This window comes from Tiliqua scincoides, chromosome 2 (genome assembly GCF_035046505.1).
Source record: "Tiliqua scincoides isolate rTilSci1 chromosome 2, rTilSci1.hap2, whole genome shotgun sequence".
NCBI classification, from domain to species: domain Eukaryota; kingdom Metazoa; phylum Chordata; class Lepidosauria; order Squamata; family Scincidae; genus Tiliqua; species Tiliqua scincoides.
Window position 1 is genome coordinate 152345797 of NC_089822.1, and position 13151 is coordinate 152358947.

Genomic DNA, 13151 nt, shown 5'->3' on the forward strand with positions numbered 1-13151 from the left:
CACCAATTCCTCTACAGATTTAAAGCCACAATCCAGTCAACTCCTTTTCACATACATAAGGGAGCATATCCATAACAGAGCTTCAGTTTTCTTTCCACAGATCAGACTGCCACCTCACAATCAGCTTTTTAAAGTTTTCGCAACTTTTAAGAGCTACTTGCAGTGTGGAATGGGAACATGTTACTCCTATTCCGAAAAGGCAAATAGAACCCTGAAGTGCACAATCTCCACAGTTGTCTGGATCAAGGGTGCCCAAATCCTGGCCTGGGGGTTACTTGTGCCTCTTGAGGACTTCCAAACTGGCCTGCAGGGAGCCCCCAGTCTCCAATGAGCCTCGGGCCCTCCAGAGACTTGCTGGAGCCCACGTTAGCCTGACACAACTGCTCTCGGCGTGATGGCCGACTGTTTGACCTCTTGCAGGAGCTATGGGATGAGGGCTTCCTCCACTGCTTGCTGTTTCACGTCTGTGATACAGCAGTGGCAAAGGAAAGGCCGGCCTTGCTTTGTGCAAGGCCTTTCATAGGCCTTGAGCTATTGCAAGTCCTTCATTCAGTCATATAAGTTCCATCTCTAATATATTCATTTGTGTAAATTTATTCAAATTTGTAATGTAAATTCATTCTTTTTTTCCTGGCCCCCAACACACTTTCAGAGAGATGATGTGGCCCTTCTGCCAAAAAGTCTGGACACCCCTGGTCTGGATCACTGTCAACATGCTATACAGGTGACACCTATTTATCCACGTTAGTTCTGTTCCATGACTCGGCGCGATTAACAAAAAACACATTGTGCTGAGTCCATAGAGTTAGAGTTCATAGAGCAAATAAGTTGCAGCCTGACAATTCCAGTTGGAAGGAAACTAAGGCAGCTGTTGTCAATTCCCTCCCCTCCATACTCAGCCCTCCTGTTGCCAGTTGTCCTGCTTCTTTCACAGTTGGAATTGCTTGGGAAGCCTGTGTGTTCCAGGTGGCCTCCCAACAGCACTGCAGGTTCTTCTCCTCCACTGCTGCCCCTCCTGCAACCCTCCCAACAACATGGAAACTTCTCTGCCCCGGAGCATTCTGGGACTTGTAGTCCAGCTCTCTGCTCACCATCACCTGTCTCTCCAAGGCTTCCCAAGAGCCTGCATCATCTTGGGGGAGGGAATTCGGCAAACACTCCCTGGGTTTTTTAAAGCAATCCCCTCTCCTCCCTCTCGCCAGCTGTCCCACTTCTTTCACAAGTGGGATGCTGAGCTTTTCAGCCCTATGCGTTTCTACTCAGAAGTAACTCCCAGGAAAGTGGGAAAGTAAGGAAAGTAAGTTTCCTTACTCCCAGGAAAGTGTGGAGAGGATTGGGCTGTAAATAGCATGCTTTGCTTGGCGGGAAGGCTTTGTGATAGCCTGCACCATCTGGGGGGGGGGAATTCCTGGGTTGTCCCTCATTATCCACTGAGGTTCCGTTCTGGAACCCCTAGTGGACAAAAAAAAATCAACTTCCAGGTTTCTTACCCCTCCGTTGCTCCTAATGGAATAAGATTGTGCCTTGACATCTGTAGGGGTTTGATTCTGGGACTTCCTGCTGATACCATAAAATGTGTTAAATAAAAGCAGTTAAAAAAATTAAAAAGTACAATTATGGTTTAAAAACAGCTTTTCTTACTGCTGTAGAGAGGCAGCCAGCAATTAGAAATGCCTGGCTCACCTGAAGAATGGAATGATCACTTGCTTGACTGTCTCTCTACAACAGCAACAAAAAAAAGCAGGTTTTTAAACTGTGATTTTCAAGGGATAGATTTTTCCCCTTCTCCAGGGATCAGCACATTCCTTCTCATTTGAGTGGCCATTAGTGTTGAGTCAAATTCGTGTACAACAAGGTTGGACCTGTATTTATCTATCATGGCTATCAGAACCAACCCTGAAGGTAAGTTGCATTAAAAATAAATATATATCTCATATCATTAAGCTGGTGGCTTAAACCAGGCAAGGAAGGACTCTTCAGTGATAAATGAATGCAGTGTCAAAATTACAAAGAAGGGAAAATTAACTGAATAGGGTCTCACTCGCTTTTCCAAACTTGAAGTTTCTTCTATTTAAAGATCTGGGGGTTTTGGAAGTTCTATTTTAGGAAGTGTCATTTTGACTAATATCGTAATCAAGTCAGCACAAGCACCATAATTCTTATTAAACCTCAGAGGTGAAGAGGGACTACAGGATCTGTCTCATGGCACTCATCACCCACACACAAGCCACAGCATAGTGACTTCTGCCAACAGCTCTTAATTCACTGGAACGCCTGAGTGTATATTACTGTATTTCTGCTTAGGTTGTGACTGAATCTGGGAAACTAGTTTTATTGTTAACGCATTGATGCAACGAGTAATAAAGATTTGAGGCAACTTCCTTAAACTACTGAGACATTTAAAGGGCTGGGTGTGAACATGTGACCTCAAGACTCTTGCTTTCCCTTGTTTTAACTGACTCATGCTTACTGGATGCTACAAACATTTTGAGCAGTCACCTTTCTGACTGCTATCCATCTCTTATAGAAACATGGAGGACAGATCAGATCAAAGAGTAATCTGCTTCCAAAGCAAATATGCCACCACCCACTAAAAAAGTTGTTGCATATCAACAAAATCCAAACAATACTGCAATACACAAAAACCTGGAGCAAAAACACCAAGACAGCCCCCATTCCCTTAACACAATGGTTCCCAACCTTTAGGAACCCAGAGACGACTGAAACAAAAATTGGAATTGGTGTGGACCAGATGCTACCAGGGCCTCCAAGGGTAATTTTATCAGGGCTACAATGTTTCTTTTGGACCCCTTCCCAAAGGGGGAGGAGTAGGGCTGAAGCAAAGTCAGGGAGGCTGGTGCCAGGCTTGGGCAGAACAGGGGTGGGAAGGGGTAAAAACAGGGCAGGGGGAGAGTTGCAGCAGCAGGAAGAGTCTTTGGAGCCCTAGTCTACGCTGTACTGCCGAGGTCTACCCATCCACATCAGCAGCTAGATATAGTAATACAGAAAACCAAATGCATTCCTAAATCTCAAAAAAAATTTAAATACAGAAAACCATTGCAGAAAATTAGATCATTGCATTTAGGTTCACACGGGAATGGTAAGTGTCCTGCGTGTACCAAAACGTACTTTACCTGCAGCAGCTGTAGTTCCATAGCTGTGTCCCTGATACACTCTTTCATGGTAAGTGGATTCACAAACCAAAGAGCTACTGTTGCAGGCCAGTTTTCTCCCAGATTTGACACTGTGTTAAAGAGGGTCACAGATGCATTCCTTGGCCAGTACATATGGTTTGCGACAATCACAGCTGCTGTGCACCGCAAGTGGACAGCAAGTCTGGGTGAGACAGAAAAATATAGGATCCCAGGAAATTTCTGAGGGCCCTCCTTTGGCTTCAGGCCCCCTTTTTGACCCTTGCCCCAGGGACAAATTGCCCCTGTACCCCCTATCATGTGCCCTGCAAGAAACCCCCAACCTTTCACACACAAAATACAATTAAATATGTAATAATTAGAGATTTATTATTTATAGTGAAGATCTGGGTTGCTGCTTTTGTGGCTGGCTGAGGGCAGTTCATTCTCCATCCTCTCTGGTGGTCCATGGGGGAGCACACTGGAAGTGATCAAGGCAGTCTTTTTTCCCCCCTGATACTTTGCAGACCACTTCTCAGGATCTCACAGACCACCTGTGGTCCCTAGACAACAACTAAGGTTGGGAACCAGTGCCTTAACACAAATATGACCTCATATGGGTATTTGTCCAGATTTTTCTCTATTCACCCCCTGAAAAGGCTGTATCAAAAGTTGCCATGTGTTCCAAGTTTACAATAAGCTTTCTATAATAAACAAAATGTAGTACAGTACTCTAAGCCAGTTTAATGTCATGATAGTTCTATATCCTTGTGTCCAGGGGATGACCTAAAATTCTGTGATGGAAATACAAACTTCTGTTTGGAGCCAATTTTGCAGATTTGCATAAATTACTTAATTTGAATATTTAGCTACTGTAAAATGAGCTATATGTTAGCTATCATGGCAGAAGGCAAGTTTTATACTGTACATTTGGTTGCATGCTATAAAACTGAAGGGTGGAGTAGAGGGCACTGTATGGGGTTGAGATTCCTCTCACATGCATACACCAAACCATTTCCTTGTGGTTGTACGGGGAAAACATGAAAAGACAAACCATATACAAAATAAAACTAAATCTCTTGCTCCCATGAAAGCCACCAAAAGTGTTATTAGAAATACTGATTCTCCAGTAGTGCCATTCAGATTTCTAGGCCTCCTGGGTCTTGTTCTTCAGACCACATTTAATCCAACCAACCACTTTTCCAGCAATTGATTCTTTATGGAAATTGGCAACAAAATTATGACTTGGGAGTCATCCAATAGTTTGGGAAAGGTGCCAAGAGAGGAAGTTTTTGAACATAGAATTCATTGTTTATTGTCTCTTTAAAAGATGTACTCTAAAGAAAGGTTTGTTTTGAATACAGTAAATTTGACTGTACACAGATGAGCTGGCATGAAGGGAACAATCAGAACATCTGTTAAGAAAACAAAGAAATGATGCAAACTCAATATATTTCCTGTAATAATAGCAGCAAATAGTTTTTCCCCAGATAATGCAACATTCACCATCACCAAATACAATTCAGAAGCTTTCCTCCCTATTTTGCAACATGTAAGAACAAAACTTGTCCCTTGAGTGTATTTTATCCAGTACAAAACGCTCTGCATACATTATCTTCTATCATCTCAACAGCCCAACAAGTCACTATTCCAAACCTGCAACTTAAACGGAGAGACAGCAGCTTGTCTAAGACTATCAAGTTCACAGTTGAATCAGCATTAGAACCAAACTTTCCCCAACTCCAGAATCTAACCATCAAGCCTCTGGACCACAAGGCTGACTAAAAAAAATTTGACTGACTCAAGATTAGATAGCTAATAATAATACAGGTTCAAAACTTAGTGACTACTACGCATTCAGACTTGGGGAAGCACTAGTGAATTTATGAAGCTGAAGAAAACACATTTTGACAATTTACTTCCACAGTGAACAAGCCCACACACATTGATTGGCAAGTGAAAAGACTAACAAATGCTCTAACAATTCAATGGATTACAAAAAACCATCAACATCTGCAAGAAGTGGCTTTTCCTAGCATCTGCCCAACATCACATGATCAGTACACTGAGGACCAGTCTACTAGAGGCTACTAGTCACAATGGCTCTGTGCTACTTCCAAATTCAGGGACAATATGCCGCTGAATACCAGCTGCAAGGGGGCAATGGAAAGAGAGAAGTATGCTATTCTGCTTTTGGGTTTCCAGAGGCAGCTGGTGGGCTACATCCTGTGGGAAACAGGATGCTGGATTAGACAGACCTTTGGCCTGCTCCAGCAGGGCTTTCTTATGTTGTTACAAATAACTGTGTTTGTCTGAGGTTCAAACTGATTTTATAGCTTCAAACAAACTACCTTGATTCAGGGAAACCAAGGATGTGCCCTCCACCACATAGTGGTGCTGCACAACTTTGCTCATTTAGGATCAGCAAGATCAACATCAGACATTAGGCTCTCTATACAAAATGTTTAACATGTTTTAATAAATTACAAACAAGTTCTCAGACTTCAAATAGATAAAAACATGTAGTTGTGTTATAGGAATGACAGCATACAAGTATAAAATAGGTACTGAGGTTCAAGTTCTTCACAGCAGTTATCAACACCCGTTTTCCATATTATAAGCCTCATGTAAATCTCTTCATTTTCACATAGTAATGCTATATATGCAAGAGTTTTCCTTGAGTGATTTTTGCTACAGAGGTTTAAGTCAGTCACAGATCTCTACCTGGCCCTCAATATCTCAGTCTGACACTATTTGTGATATACATAGTATTTGTTAGCTTATGCAATGCTAGTCTTACAGACTAAGAAAATGTCAGAGAGGCTCACCAATTCCTACTGCAGTGAGACTGTCACTTGTCAATTTCCTATATAGCTATGAACTACAGAATAGCTATATCAAAGGGACACTGCAGTTGTTGCACTTACCAAGCCTCAGGACAACACTGCAGAACAAACAGTCTCAAAAGATAATAACAGATTCTGATGGATGGAAAGTACAGTACATGCAGACCAAAGCGATAATCCACAGTAAAAGGAGGGAACAGAATCCATGGGGAAAATGACTGGAGCAAAAACAAATAAATGCACAACCACATGAAGAGAGACTGTGTGGAGTACATACACATGAGTCATCAAGTATAATGCAGGTGAATGTGTGCTTACTCTCACTGCAAAAACAATTAAACAATATTAATAGTGTCACTGAAGTGTCTTAAAATCTTCAGGTAGACAGGGACTAGGGTCCCAGAAACAGCTGTTTGAGAGATGGACATCAGTTTGCCCTTAGGCCAGTTTATCAGACACACAATGGGTGAGGCAGAAGAAATGCTGAACTGCTTTCTGGGATCAGTAATAGTCTGAATGGCTGCCAATAAAATAAAGTTTAGTGTTGACAAGATGGAAACACGGTGGTTTAGCCGCAGAAAGGTGATATTTAGCCTGTTCTGGATAGGCTGCACTGTTCCCATTCAGGTGAGTGAGTACTTATAGATCCACCTTTGTTACTGAGAGCCTAATCAGCCCATGGTTCCCATTGCAACCTCTTCTGGACAGAGATGGGTTGACCATTTGTGAAGTTAGAAAGTCAGGCACAGTCTTAACAATCAGTACCTACTTCTATCCCATCTTACTTTGAAACTAAGTATAAACTTGGACAGCAGTTCTTGCTGATACCACCCAAGACCAAAGAAAACCAATTAGTAAGAGGCTGTCTTGGAGAAACCTCCTTCCCAAAAGAAGGGAAAGTCTTAAAATTCTTGGCGCTTTCTTAAAAGCTCAACTATAGCAAAGGCTGGTGGCCTAACTATGACAGGACAGAGTGAACAGAAACCAAGCAGTTTGAACAGTAACAATAAAAAAAACTTTCAGTAAAAGGATAAAAATGAGAAAAGGCATAAAATAAAAGACAAAAGGCAGCTGAAGTATGGACAGTTAAGGTGGAATATGTTGGGGAAAAGACAAAGATTAAAAAACAGGCTGAAAATAAAACAAACCACTCGAGCTAATATACCCATGCTAGTTCAGGTTTGATCTTTGCACACATGTCCAGTTGGGCGCGTGTGACTTCCATCAAAAGCATCAGAGGTTCTTGATGTCTGATCAGGGCAAATGCACAAAGATGTTGTGTGGTGGGACTGAATATTTGGGGAAGGTTTGTGACATCTGAGGTTTTAACTATCCCACTCTTGAAAATCAGGTGTGTTTCATGATTCAATCACCTGCCTCAAAGCCAAGGCCTTTATGAGTCCAAAAAAGGTCAACAACAATGGCAACTGCTTCTGAATGACTCAGCAGTTCCTGGAAGATGCTGAACACTACAGAAGCATCAAGGTGATGATGTTTGTACCCTGGTTTCCCCATCCTGCTGTTCAGATGCTTCACTCACCTGCTTACTTTCAGTTTACCGTTGAGCTTGTAAAGCTGGCTCCCTTGCAAATTAGCTCCAAATTTATACACCTTGGTTAGCTCCCTTCAATTCCTTTTTGTGGCCAATTGTACTAAGAGGGCCTTATTTAAAGGAAAAGGATTCAAACTGGAGACGATTCAAAAGACATACAAATTATTACAGAAAACTGAATTTTGCCGATTGTAAACAGAGATTCTAGGAGTCCTAGATTAGTCAAAGGATAAAAACCAAGAACCTTCAAAAATTTTAAAAAAAATCAACTCTGAGAATTGTCAGAGGAAGAAACCACTGCTTTCATGATAATCTCATTTCTTCCTTTCCACAGAGCCCCAAGATACACATGACAGTTCACTGTCACAGCAGACAGGAAGCAGGAGGTCAATTGGATCTTATGAGCAGATATTTTTCTTGTCATTGCTACTTATTCACAGTTTTAACAACATGCCCACTAAAATTAATTTGACCAGGAGAGCACAATGCATAAATGAAGCAATAAGATAAAAAAACGAACATGTTCAGGATTCTTCAAGTATACATGTTGAATATTTTCAGAACAGTCATAGATTCTTCAAGTATACATGTTGAGTATTTTCAGAACAATCATAGACTCATAAGATGGACCATGTTTCTCATACACGTAATTCATAGTGCATGAAAATGTAACCCAGCATAAGCCAATAGCCCACTTCAGACAGTCTCAGTATAAACTAACACATGGAAGTGGGGGAGGAAAAGAATCATAACAGTGCAAGGTTTCACTCACAACCCATGTGCATTCATTATATGTTTACACTTAGCTATTGCTACTCCAAAGATATCCCTTTGCAATTTAAAATTTACAAATAAAAATCATACAAGACAAACAAAATTAAAGCTATATAAACAAAACCAGAGCAAATAAAAAAGAACAAGCAGTGAGAAAAAAAGTCAAATTACATGTTAGCATTAATTTTCAACCAAGCATAAAAGGGTTTTTTCCCTTGCTCAATTTGTGTTGGTTTTCACTGTTAATCCAAAACTTCTAAAAGTCCATCCATTTCCGTCACATTCATTATTTTCTATTAATTCATTTTTCATTAATATTTTAGAATCCTTCCATTAACATATAAGATCCTCACTACAATTAAAATTGTAATAACTAAATATACATCATTTTCTTTATCTATATCTAAAATAGTATAAAATTTGTTGCTCTAGTAAATTTTTTTTATTATGCTTCCAAATCTGTTCCCATTGATCTATTGTGATATTATGGCCTATATTTTACGCCCATTTTAGCATGCATTGTTTTACTGTTTCTTCTTACATCTCAAAATCCAACAGTCCATCTTATAATGCATATATTAATTTTGTTCTCAATCTTTCTTTAACATAAATAGCAACACTTTTTTTCATCTCAAGCCACAAAAACTTCTAATTTTTTATTCACCAACAATGCCCTATTCATTTAGTCATCACGTTTCTTTTTACTGGTCTTCCTCTCTTTTTGCCTTTTTCTTGTTGCTATTGGTGAGCGCCTCTTACTCGCTCCTCTAGGTTCTTCCCTCTCTGATTCATCTGCTGTTCCTAAATCATCTGATTTCTTTGCATCCAGCTCCATTTCTGGTCTATATTCTTCTAATTCTTTTCTTCTTGATTTCTCTTCCTCCTTTTCTTCCTTTCTTATCTCATCTTTCATCACTGTACTCAAGAAGTTTGCTGCTTTAATTGTTGAATTTATGTTATATCTCTGTGTCTGATACTGAAAAAAAATACCTTCCAGAGAAAGCCATCTGTATGGTATTTGCTTTTCTCTTAAAAATTTTGTCAGGTTTTCATATTCTTTTCTCTTCTTCCTCACTGTCCATGGAACATGTCTCAAAATGTTGATTTTATTATCATCCACTGTCCATTCCTTTTCCTGTGAGGCCTTCAATAATTTAACTCTGTAAAAGGTTCTGATGAATTTCACATGGATTTCTCTTGGTAATTCATGTTTTCTCAGATAAGAAGTGCTCACTCTTCTCACTGAGTCCAATTCTTTAGATATCTCCTCCATCGAGGATTGATACATGGAGTGTATCAATCCATTCTGATATTAATCTGACAATCCGTCACGATGTATCTTCTCCTTTCTCCTCAGGTATATTTTGTATCCTCACCACTCCAGCTGCACTATCCATCTGAATTTCCATTAACATTGTCTCCGCATCATGCTGATTTTCTTCTATCTCCAATATTTTAGCTTGATCTTTTCTTATCTTTTGTCCCAGTCTCTCAATCTTTTGTTTATTTTCTTCTGATATAATTTTCACCTCCATCAGCTGTCCAGTAAGATTATCTAATCATTTAGTTAAAGCATCCACACTAGCTTGAGTTTGTACAGACTGGTTTGTTAGTTGCTGTACCATTACCAACTGCTTTTCTGTGTTGTCTTGCACAGTCTGTTTCCAATCTTTCCCTTCTGGTTCCTCTTGTACTGATTTTCCAAGTCCCGTCTCCGGGACAGGCAAATAGTGCCTGTGACTAGCGCGAACCCCTTTAAAATGGCCAGTGGAAGCTTCTGCTGATCATTTTAAAGGGGTCTGTGCTGGTTGCAGATGCCATTCTGAAGGTCCCTGCAGTCTCTGCAAGGTCTCTGCAGTATTCAGAGATATTTTGGCACTTCCTGCTGCACTCTTCTGATTTTCTGTGGTTCACTGCTGGATTCTTCTGAAGGTACCCCTTCCACCCCAAGGTACTGCCTGTACCTAACATTTAGGATCAATGGTCTGTTATCCAAGAATTCACTATCCATTAATGTTTTCAGGAACCTAACTCTAGTGGATAACGAGAACTTACTATATATCAGGGCTTTTCAAACTGGGGTGTCGCGACACCCCAGCCTGCAGGCCCTGGCCCCTGCCCCCTTAAGGGGTGGGGGCAGCCTGGAGGCAAAGAGGAGGCAATCCCCAGGATCCTGCCGCTCAGGGGGGCTGCAGGGGCTTGGGTACACGTACCCAAACCCCTGCAGCCTCCTGGGGCTGCAGGGAGCCCAGTGCAACCTGCAGCAGGGCTACCCGCAGCAGTGAAAGTAGATGCGGAGCAATTGTTCCCCACCTCCACTACACATAGCACTCAGAAAAAGAACCAAGTATGTAATCAGGCTTAGGACCCAATCCTGTCCAACTTTACAGCATCCATGCAGCTGTGTCACCAGAGTGTGTACTGCATTCTGGGACGAGGGTGCTGCCAACAGAGGTCTCCTCAAGGTAAGGAAACATTTGTCCTCTTACCTCAGGGCTGCACTGGTGCTGGAAAGTTGGATAGCATTCGGCCCTTAGCTACTTCCTTACAACCCAGCACTATCCACACTCTCCTGGGAGGACTCTAATGGGACTGACTTCTGAGGAGACATGCCTAGGATGGGGCTCTGGGGCTGCAGTCCCAGCCACACCTTCCTGGGAGGAAGCCCCATTGACTAGGATGGGGCTTGCTTCTGAGTAGACATGCATAGGCTTGAGCTCAAAGAGCCCAACCTATGCATGTCTACTCAGAGACAAGGCCCATTGCAGTCTCCCAGGTAAGCGAGGGCAGGACTGCAGCCGGACCCAGCTGCTCCTCCTGGACCAGAGACGGGGAGGTGACCCACTGCGCGCTGGCTGTGGGGAAGAGGAGGCGAGGCGAGGCGGAGGGCCCTTCCACTGCAGCTGCCCCTGACCCGGCGCCGCGCACTGCCAAGCGCTTCACGGCGGCCCAGCCAGCGCCGCCTCTCCGCCCGTCCACTCACCGGCGTGCACGACGTTCGCGACCCCGCGACAGACGGTCCGAGAGGCGGCCAAAGAGCGCAGCCAAGGCGGGCCTCCCTCGGGGAAGATAGTCCAGTAGCCTGCGCCATAGCACTGGAGCTTCAGCCGCCGCCGCCATAGAAACCACACCGCTTCCGCTTCCGGGCAACGCGACAGTGCCGGCTATTCCGCTTCCGCTTCTCGCCCGCAACCACAGAGCTTGGAACCATAGACGTACACAAACCTCCAGACAGACGCATCGCAAGGGCACTTCCGAGTTCTCTTCGGAGAAGCCATGCTGCAGTGTTCCCTGGGGAGGGAGGGAGCTATGCCTCCTGCAAAAGCAGAGAAAGGCGGGAGTTTCAGGTTGCACGTGCGGAATGGGACTGGACTCTTGCAACCACTCTTGGGTGGACTGAGGCTGAGAAGACAGTGTACCACAGCCCTGCAATGAGGCAGGCAAAAGGAAATGTTTCTTGACCCAGCATGTCATTTAGTCTGTGGAACTCCCTGCCACAGGATGTGGTGGTGGCATCTGGCCTGGATGCCTTTAAAAGGGGGACTGGACACATTTCTGGAGGGAAAGTCCATCACAGGCTACAAGCCATGATGGGTATATGCAACCTCCTGATTTTAGAAGGAGGCTATCTCAGATTGCCAGATGCAGGGGAGTCACCAGGATGCTGGTCCCTTGTGTGCTCCCTGAGGCATCTGGCGGGCCACTGTGAGATACAGGAAGTTGGACTAGATGGGCCTTTGGCCTGATCCAGCGGGTCTCCTCTTAGGTTCTTACGATCATTGCAGGTTAGATGTGGGACTGAGGCTGGTTTAGATTTGCAACCCCAATGTCCATACAAAAGGAGCAATTGTCCTGCCCACCTTATGCCTGTCCCCACGTATAAATCCTGTGCTCAGTTTCATGCAGAAATGTTGTGCTGTGCTGACTCTCATGCTGCACTTTTAAATACTGAAAAACTCATTCAGACATGACATGAGGCCTGAGGTAGAAAGAGCTGCAATATTTTGGAGACGTGAGAGAGCTCAGAAGACTACGGTATCGAGCTCTGAATGGTGGTTCTGGAACAGAGTATCCTCTCCAGTGTGCAAAGCCTGGGATATGGAGGATATATATGGAGGATAGACTTGTTTCCCATGTAGCAAAGGAAGGCTGCAATCCTAACCAACTCTCCAGCACTGATATAAGGGCAATTCAACTCCGAGGTAAGGGAACAAACATTCCCTAATCCCTTTCTTTGAGGAGGCCTCCATGAGTGCCACCCAACTGCAGGATGCAGCACATGCCACACTGGCACAGCTATGCTAGTGCTGGACAGTTGGTTAGGATTGTACCCTAAGGCCTGTAGAAGAAAAGTAATAGAAGTGTTCTCAATGAATGTAAATACCCAACTCATGTTTCAGATTACGTTTTAACTATTTCACAACAGACTGATTTCTCCTTTCTATGGGCAGCTCCAGAGGAGAAAATGTCTTTATAAACTGACCCTGTATGTTTGTAATGATTTTGCCAGTCAATGGAACACCACAACGATTTCACAATTCAATAGTTGGATCCTATGTGTACTTCTTTGGAAGTTGTTAACGTAGTTGGGGTCTGGGCCTCTATTGGAGCTTGCCACTGGATATCTAGAACCTACAAAGATAGTGATGCCTCTTCACCTTTTCTAGCATTTATAATCTATACATGCACTCTGAAGAGTCTCTAAATTTTTACAGCCCAATCCTGTGTATGATTACAGTTTACTCAAAAGTAAATTTCACGTAGTTCAATGAGGCTTGTTCCCAAGTAATTGGGTGCAAGATTATAGATGTATGGAGTCTCATGTATATTTCACTGTAAGGAAGCACA

The 13151-nt window shown here is 43.0% G+C and overlaps 1 protein-coding gene across 1 annotated transcript in view; it reads right to left on the reverse strand.

Annotated features, from left to right (window-relative positions):
* PGS1 (phosphatidylglycerophosphate synthase 1) overlaps window positions 1–11575 on the reverse strand; it is a 46741-nt gene extending 35166 nt beyond the window's left edge. The window contains exon 1 of the mRNA XM_066615979.1: window positions 11287–11575. Coding sequence (XP_066472076.1) covers window positions 11287–11423 — 137 coding nt within the window. The 5' untranslated portion in view covers window positions 11424–11575. The remainder of the gene's footprint in view (window positions 1–11286) is intronic.
* Between the last annotated feature and the right edge of the window lie 1576 nt (window positions 11576–13151).